This window comes from Agelaius phoeniceus, chromosome 7, assembly GCF_051311805.1.
Source record: "Agelaius phoeniceus isolate bAgePho1 chromosome 7, bAgePho1.hap1, whole genome shotgun sequence".
Taxonomy (NCBI): domain Eukaryota; kingdom Metazoa; phylum Chordata; class Aves; order Passeriformes; family Icteridae; genus Agelaius; species Agelaius phoeniceus.
The window spans coordinates 21800290-21808988 of NC_135271.1; the positions used below are offsets into that span (position 1 = coordinate 21800290).

General features: G+C 50.1%; 1 protein-coding gene across 2 annotated transcripts; it reads left to right on the plus strand.

The window, feature by feature from the left end:
- Positions 1 to 1407: 1407 nt before the first annotated feature.
- Positions 1408 to 5794, plus strand: LOC143694499 (uncharacterized). Of its 2 annotated transcripts, XM_077181185.1 has the most exons (5): positions 1409 to 1702; positions 1846 to 1947; positions 2171 to 2273; positions 2541 to 2597; positions 2908 to 5794. In XM_077181185.1, exons 1-5 carry the CDS (start codon positions 1595 to 1597, stop codon positions 3120 to 3122), a joined length of 585 nt encoding a protein of 194 aa, XP_077037300.1. In that variant the 5' UTR covers positions 1409 to 1594; the 3' UTR covers positions 3123 to 5794. The 2 variants fall into 2 exon arrangements, with proteins under 2 accessions (XP_077037301.1, XP_077037300.1); XM_077181186.1 differs by lacking the exon at positions 2541 to 2597 and having other exon boundaries at positions 1408 to 1702.
- Positions 5795 to 8699: the final 2905 nt, after the last annotated feature.

The following is an 8699-nucleotide window of genomic DNA, read 5'->3' on the forward strand; positions in this document are numbered from 1 at the left end:
TCTGCTCCGGCAAATTGTCATCACCACAGAGCAGATGCCAGGGGATGTTGAGACCCAGAGCTTCTGGAGAGTGTGCCGGGAGGAACACGGCCTTCCCAGCGAGCCCAACAGGTGCCAGTCGCCCTGTCCCTCCCACGCCCCCGTGGCCAGGGCCAGCGCTCCCAGAGTGACCTGGCCTTTGCTCGGCACGCAGGTTTATAGTGCAGACCATGAAGGCCCTGCTCTCCCGCCTGGGCTTTGACTGGAAGAAGCTGATGGCTCTGGAGCACAAGCGGGTCTGGGAGAAGCTGCTCAATGTCGAGATCCAGCACTATGGAGCGGGTCTGCTGGCCAGGTGAGATCCCCTACTCCTGCCACCACTGCCAGCATTTGTGCCCTGTGCCCGCAGTGCCCCACACAGTCGCCGGGGTTGTAAGCGAGAGGGCCTTGTCGGCGAGGGAGGGCCGAGCAGACTGGAAAAGGCTGGGAGAGGAGGATGCCCAGGAGCAGCCGCCTCCCAAGGGGCCCATGTGCTCTTGCAGAGTGCTGGGGAAAGATCAGACCTCTGTGAGTCACTCCTGGGAGAGGTTTGCCCGCCCTGGGAGGCTCAGGGCCTTGGTGCCTTTTTCCCCTGCCAGGGAGGTGTGCCGTGGCTTGAGGCCCTTGTGTCCCTTCATGGCCTCGCAGCTGCTCAGCCTGCTCATGGAGAAGCAGCTCTGCTGGCCTCTGCCTGCCCTGGCCTTCTTTGTGGAGGTGAGCCTGATGGCCAGCGCTGCCTGGCTGAGCTGCCTCCCGGCTCTCGGGCCTCTCGAGGCTGCGGCCGCCTGGGACGCCGCCCGCGCCCGCTGCTGCTGCCGGGGCCCGGCCCTGTGCGGCTCCGGGCTCCTGGCGGCCGGCTCCCCTGGCACTGCCCTCCTGTGCCTTTCAGCTCCTGGAGTGCCTGGACTTGAGCAAACACGGTCCCAGTGCCCTGTTGCTGCTGTCCAGGTACCTGCCCCACGTGTGCACGGAGAGCGAGCGCCTGGCGCTCCGAGGCCTCGTGGTGCTCAGCAAGGAGCCCTCGCTGGTGAGAAGGGGGCAGTGGCTGAAGCCCCGCTGGCAGCATCGTGGGGCTGGCCAACGCAGACCTCTGGCCTTGGCTGGTCCTTGGCAGCAGAGGCAGCTGCTCCCAGCTCTCCTGCCTCCCGCTTCAGCTGCCCCAGTGCCCCAAGCAGCCGTTGGTGCTGCGGCCCTTCACGGCTTCACAGCACAGTCCGGTCTTGCACGCAGGGACGAGGAATACGCCGCCTGTATCAAGACCTGGTGCAGCTGCTGGCTGATCCAGACCCAGAGATGGTCGAGATGAGCCTCTCTGTGTTCACGAGTACGCTCCAGGACAAAGCCGTCGTGCTACACAGCGTCCCCGCCCTGAAGATGGCTGAGCCCCTCCTGCCACACTTTGAGAATGTAGGGCTCTGTGCCCCCAGCCAAGGGCACTGGACGCTGCCTGGAAACTCTGTGCAGTTTTGGGCCTTTGCCCCAATGGGCCTGGAGCAGTTGGTGCTTAGGACTTTTCCTTTCCTTCCAGGACAACAGCCACGTGCAGCTGCTCTCCATTCAGCTCTTCCTCAAGGTGATGGAGCTGATAGCGAAAGGGGAGGAGGAGTGTCTCACGACAATCGTGAACCAGAGCCTGCTCCCTCTCTTCTTGTGCTGGCACGATGAGAACCTGCAGGTGGCCGAGGTGAGGTTTTGTGCGATGCTGCCGCATCCCTGGCAGGGGGCTCGGCCGCCTCCTGCCCTGGCGCCTGGCGGGCTCCAGGCTTCCCTGGCCATGGCGCAGGGACGTGGGTCTGGTGCCACCTGCGGCTCTCTGCCGCTCTCCAGGCCTCTGGCGAAGCCCTGCTTTGTGCGGCACGCTTCCTGAAGAGGGGGGACCTCGAGGAGCTGCTGACGAAGAAGCAGCGGATGAAGTTCGCCGAGAGCCTGGTAAGGACAGCCCGGGAGCCCGAGCCCTGCCCCCGGTGCTCGGTGCGGGGCGCTGGCAGCTGTGGCCCTGCCCGGCGCCGCAGCCGGGCCCGCCGGCCTGCGCCCCCCCAGGCCGCTCCCTGCCCCGGGCCGTGCGGGCCGGCTCGGCCGGTGCTGGGCGCAGGGAGCGCCCGGCCGAGGGGCAGAGCCCACGCCGAGCCTTCCCTGCCGGCGCTCCCCGCAGCTGCTGCAGGACGAGAGCCGAGCGGCCGAGCACCTGCGCTGGGCGCTGCCGCGCCTGCAGAGCCCGCAGAAGCCCGTGCGACTGGCGGCCGTCGGGATCATCGGTGAGCCACGAGCCCGGCGCCCCTCCCTCCCCTCCCTGCCCCCGGCCCGGCTGCTACCCCGGCAGCGGGAGCGGCGCCCGGGCCGCTGCAGCCCCGGCCGCCCTCGACGCTGCCGCCGCCCTCCCGCGGCCGTGCCCTCGGGCGGCAGCGTGCGGCAGGGGCCGGCGGGAGCCCTGCCCGGGCAGGAGGGCGTGCGGCCGCAGGGCTGGCAGCGCCCGTGTCGGCCAGCGGTGCCGCCCGCCGCCGCCACGGGCTCTGTCTTGCCAGGGCTGGCCGGAGTGCTCGTGACGGGGCAGAAGGAGGAGCTCCAGGTCCTCACTGAGGGTGAGTCGGGGCAGCCGCGTGGCAGCGAGCACCGCCGGGGGCAGCTGCACCTCCCGGCCCCGCAGCTACAATCCGTGCCCGGGCTGCGGAGGGCTCTGCTCCCTGTGCGGACGAGCGGCGGCGGGGGCACAGCCCGGAGAGCTGCCAGGGACACCTGGGCGATCCGTGGCCAGCACCTTCCGGCCCAAGGCCTTGTCTCCCGCTCCCTCCTGGCCATGGCAAGAGCCGGCTGGAATGGCCCTGGCAGGAGGCTTTCCTTGCATTGCCTCAATCTGGCCTCTGACCGTGGCTCTGTTCCTCTCTCTTCCAGCTCTTCAAGCCCTGAAGGAAGAAGAGAGGCCGTCCTGCACCAGCATCCTGCTTCAGCTGACCTTCGAAAGAAGATCTGCAGAACTTTGTTCGTCAGCTGGATCAGACGTACTGGAGTCCGTTGGCAATTTCCAGTGCCCACTGAAGATGGGAGCACCTGCGGAGCAGGATGGACCAGCTGGAGCTCCAGGCACAGCTCTTGCTGCTCAGAGCTGAGCCTGTGGAAGCTCCAGCAGCTCCTGCCATCTCTTTGCCTGTTGGCAGCCCCCTTCCCTGCAGCCCTCAGGCCCTGCCTTTTTTACCTCCCAGCTCACCCCTTTGCTTCGTTTTCCCTTAATAAACAGTTTGGGTTTTTCCAAAACCCTAAGGTGGGAGCACCTGCGGAGCAGGATGGATCAGCTGGAGCTCCAGGCACAGCTCTTGCTGCTCAGAGCTGAGCCTGTGGAAGCTCCAGCAGCTCCTGCCATCTCTTTCCCTGTTGGCAGCTCCCTCCCTGCAGCCCTCAGGCCCTGCCCATCCCCTCTTCACCTCCCAGCTCACCCCTTCCCTTGGCCTTCCCTTAATAAACAGTTTGGGTTTTTCACTTGACCCCGCGTCTCTGTGGAGCTGAAGCGGCGCAAAACCTGAGCCCGGGGACACGCAGGGCCCTGCTGCCGTTCTCCTCTGCGCTGCATTCTGGGCACGGACAGAGAGGAACAAGGGCAGCTCCAGCTGCAAAGGTCCCTGTCCTGCTGCTCCAGCTGCACAGCACCGTGGAGTTAAAGGTCGTGCTGAGCACGCTGAAGGGGACAAGTACCCTGGGTTTTAGAGCAGCCAACTTGAGTATGCTCTGAACTGAGCCGTTTCCATTTCAGGTTTTCCATTTCACACATGCTATCAGGTTCCTGTATTGTTGGTCTCCCCATAAGGACATCTTCCTCCTTTTTCGATGGAGCCTCTTGTACCTGCAGACAGTTGCCCAGAAATAAGTGTAAAATTCTCTCTTTCCTCCATCAATTCTATGGTTTCAGTAAATGCTTACAAATGCTTCCTAGTAGAAGGAATTGTCCTCCTACTCTGTCCTAAACACTGTTCTTCTGCTCTCCTGTTATCATTCTTTTCCTGCGTAGTTGCACTCACTGCATAAAAGAAGAGGCAGTCCATGGGAAGGGATATGCTTTTTGTTTGTCAGCTAAAACTAACAGCCCGATGCTCGGACTGTTGGTTAAGTGTTCTGCATTTCCAGCTACTGGTTCTTAGCATGTTGCTGTTTTTTTATATATACATCACATACACAATGCATATGGATTCGAAGAATTACATAAACAGCGTTCACAGAGTGTTAGAGAAGACAAATGATTTCCCCAAGGCACCTGTCTGAGATTTCTAAGCAGAATTTTAATTTACCTTCTGTATCCTTGAGTTTGTTTTCAGGTAATTTGCAATATGTAATAAATTCGCTGTGACTGCTGTGAAGGCTCTTGGTAACCACCTTGGTCAGGGAAAACTTGGGAATCCCTCATCTGCTTTTAGGGCAAGACCTAGATACTGGTATCTTTTCTATCTCTCTCTTTCTATGTCACCTTTACCAAGATAACTAAGTCCCATCTTAAAAGCCCGTACTATGGAAAGCACCCCAATGGAAATACTCTGTTCTTCAGGAACTCCCTCTGTCTCCAAGCAGACCAAGTGCTGGGGTGCCAGAAGCTGTGTACATCCAGGGTTAAATACTCTGTTTTTCACTTGCATTAGGTAGGAAGGCCAGATGCAGCATCTCATCAGCATCAGCAAGCCTGACCATATCTACTTCCAGAACTACTTCAGGTGTCTCCACAAATCAGTGTCAAGCATAGCACGGCCCAGCTCTGTGCTTCAAAGACAGAGCAGGATTGGTTTTAATCTACAAGTAAAATAACATTAATAAAGAAAAAAAAAAGATAGCTTTTCTTCTTAAACTATATTTCAGGCTTCTATAGCCAGGAAAATTAGTTTTCTTACATCATATCCAGGAATGTAAACATTTGATTATGCAGGATCTTATATGTGAAATATGCTATTAGATCACTGTCTAGGGCATTTAATTGTCTTTCCAACAGAGTTTTGGAGAGGAGTTTTAGTTTCACCAGCTTAAAAGTCAGAAATCCTCCACAGACCTCGCTGAATTTTGTCCCTGGGGGAAAAAGAGGCCAAGATTTCACCTTGATCTTATGATTAGTAGTTTACAAAGTTTAATATATTACCTAAAGTTGATTTATTTGATGATTAATTTAATACTTTGAATGTAAATTTAAGTTTCAAGTTTCTGAAGTACTTTTGACCAAAAAAATTCCCTGTTTTTAAGAGTCATCTCTCATGGCTCCAAATCCAATCCATATTTGGCCAGAAACCTTTACTTTGTCAATACAATTCTAAGTGAGCATAAAAACCAGAAATTGAAAATCTGTATCAGTAATACCTGTACCAAGATGGGTCACAAGTTTATTCCAGTCTGCCATAATGTGAAATGAGAACTGAACAAATTCTTTTACAAGGGAACTTCAAAATAGTCCACATACAAATAAAGAAAACAGCAGGTGGTAATTGCAGGTGTTTATGACATACCATATTGGTCCTTGTTTTTCAAGTATTTTAAACATGAAAATGTGCTTTCTGTAACTTTTTTATTTATGTTGCCTCTTCCTGCTACACAACTGACAAGTTCATCAAACAAAACATGTTGCAGCTTTTCTTATCTGGATTATTTAATATCTCACTTATTTGAGTAGAGTCCAAATTTAAGCGTAATAATTTTTAGTAATTTTCAATTGTCAACAAATTTATTAGAAGTATGAAGAAACTTTTTTAGCCTACCATGTAATTTAAGGAAAAGAATTAGGTGTAATACAATAAATTATTCTGTTTACTTGGGAGATGCTCAGGCAGCTTTGTGTCTTTGCTGCTCTCACACCGCTGAGCTCACGCTGGTGTAAATGCCAGTGCTTGATGTTTGCACTGAGAAACATTCTCTATGTCTATGACTATTGGATGGAAAGGAAATAAAAACAAATATTAGGCTGAGTTCTTGTCTAGAAAGGAAATAAAAATTAAACTAAGCTATCTCCAAAGCCCACAATTTCATCTTGAAAGAGAAAGTCAAGCTACCCGATAATTAAAAGGAAGCTTCTTCTGAAAAGGTTGTATGCATGTTTTAATATTTATAAGTATTTATGAATAGGTGATGTAAGAGACATAAATATTGCAAAGAAACTGAGTCCACCTCTCAAAGTAACAGTTATTTTGCTACCATTTAAACAAATATTTTATTGCTTTGCTATCAAACCAATCTGTGGTTTTTTACTTCAAAATTCCCTTTCTATCAATTCATAGTACTTAGTCTCTTAATAAACTTTTCAAAAATCACTGATGACTATTAATTTGCTGCCAAAACCCTCTCCTCTAATTTTAACAGACAGAAAGGTGAATTAGTCTTGGCCCTTTCCCAAAGTGTGAGCCTGCCACTTTAATGATAAAAAAGGAAGAGGAGAGCAGAATTTTTTGTCTTCCAGTATGGCATGCTCATGTCAGGCATATCCACTCCAAATTAACGTTATTTTAATGATATTATTTTTGTGTCACTGCATATCCTGCTTGCTCTGTGGTTGTTAAAATAACACAAGTGGAAATCTATTAAACAATATACTATATTTGGGGGAGGTGGGAGAAACCCCAAAAGATAGAGTTAAATGTCTACATCTGCATGAAATGGCACAGTTCAAGTAGAAACAGTTTTGCACCTCCTTATTGTTGTTAGAGACCTTAAGAGATGGGAATACTTTAATATATGATGCCCATGTTGTACTGACTGAAGGCATTATTTGTGGTTTATTTAAATATGGATTAAAAATATTAAAAAGGAAGCCTTAAAAATAGATAATATATCTCCAAGAAAGAGCAGAACCTGCTAGGGATACAGCAGCACCTCGAAACAAATGCGTGGTCAGCTTCTTCCATGCTAAAATGAACAGGAACTAAATCAGCAGCTTTAGAGTGTTTAAGATGTATATCCTGCCTGCCAGGGCTTAGCTGCTGAATTCAATCTATTGCTGGGGTGTCCAGTGTGTCTATATACTATGCTAATTATAAAATAGCAATCTGGATTTTCAAGGGAACCTCAGTGTGACTCTGTAACTGTGGTCACAGCTTTAAGCAGGTAGATATCGTTGACATTAATAAAGGGGATGTCCCCACTGCTTATTAGAGCCAGCTCTAGCCCCAGACCAGAGACCTGTGCTCATCTGGGGCCTCTTCAGCTGACCTGAAGGTTGAGCTCAGCAACTTCTCCTCAGTGTTTCTGCTTTCTGATCACTGCTTTCTTCCATGGTTTTTGGGACTGTCAGTACTATAAAGCTTGTGCAGAGATGAAGGTTGTTGATGATAACCATAAATTCTGAGAAAAACAGGTTTTGTCATTTCTATTAAAGCCAATTAGAAATGTTAAAATTAGCTGAATACAGTAAAAATAAGCAGTTGGTCTCATTTTGACCAAAGCTGAACGAAAAATACAAATTCCCAGGAGACTGGAAGCTGTGTTTCCAAAATCCACTGATGGTTCATGTCCAGAAAGCCTCAGAGATCCATTTAAGCTCTCTGCAGGCTGTGCCTGCTTTAAAAATCAGGATTAATCAGCCTCACTACAAATCAGGTGCATACAGTTGGCTAGCCAAAAACAATAGAAGAAAAAAGAAAATAACCCATTCATAATCAGCTCACAGTTTAGGAAAAAAAAAATTGTAGGCTTATTTCAGTAGTAAGGTTTAAGAGGTGAATGTTCTGCCAGTACACGTATGATACTGAAATAATGGCATTAAAAGCAACAGTGCCCAAACCCTTGGCACACTTCTGTCAATACATCTCCACCAATTCAGAACTTCTGATGGTTGGGCTTGGCATTTTAATCTAGCCATTGTCAATTCCACTTCTGTTTTTATTAATCATACCAGTGATGTCTGAATAACTAACTGCAGAGAAATTGGATTTAAGGGTTGCTATTAAAGAATAGAATGTACAAGTACAAAACTGACGAGCAGGAAGATATATATTGGTTCTTTTTAGGTGATATGTATTGCTGCATACACCTTCAAGGTATCTGTGAGCAATTTAAGTGTGTTTTCTGGCAGCTGTCACTGGCATCATCCATCAGAACAAGAGCCCTGGCCAGTGACACTTTGCTGAGGTGCTGAAGGGATATGGATTTTAATTCTGAGCAGCTTTACATGACAGATAGTGGGAAAGATGAATGCCAGAAAAAAAGAACCATGATAGAGTTTGCACAATTATAAATAATTAAGCCATTTTTCTTGTAAAAGCAGCAGCTGGACTGTTGCTGTAGTTACTGCACAGAATTCTTCCCAAGTTCAGTGTGCTGTTTTACCACCTCTCTTCAAGCAAATCACCATGGGTGTCATTGAGAGGGGATTCAGGGATTGCAAACACTGGACTTCTGCTGGGATCTGAGATGTGTTGGAACATCTTTTTGCTTGCTTTACTTCCTCTTGGCCTCCTTTTTATTACATACAATGAAGCACCTTGATAATATGCTCAAGAAACCATACTTGTGTCATCAGAAATGTGCTCTGAGGATGCAAGGGAGGGGAGAACTACAATGATTTGCCTGAAAACATCCATAATTTCCTGAAGAAGGGAAAGATTAATGTTAGCAGACCTGGCAGCACCCACCTTTGGCACAGGTGTCTACCCCTGTGTTAAATGCAGAGCTTAAGGTCCTTTAGCTGCCTGACATTTTTTTCCCTCTTCAGGATATTGTATTTTGTCCTG

What these genes read in the sequence shown, in the direction of transcription:
- LOC143694499 (XM_077181185.1), top strand. Translation starts at nt 1,595, where the DNA reads ATGGAGCTGATAGCGAAAGGGGAGGAGGAGTGTCTCACGACAATCGTG. An exon ending in TGAAGTTCGCCGAGAGCCTG is followed by an intron (nt 1,948 to 2,170) that starts GTAAGGACAGCC and finishes CGCTCCCCGCAG; the next exon opens with CTGCTGCAGGACGAGAGCCG. An exon ending in GCTCCAGGTCCTCACTGAGG is followed by an intron (nt 2,598 to 2,907) that starts GTGAGTCGGGGC and finishes TCTCTCTTCCAG; the next exon opens with CTCTTCAAGCCCTGAAGGAA.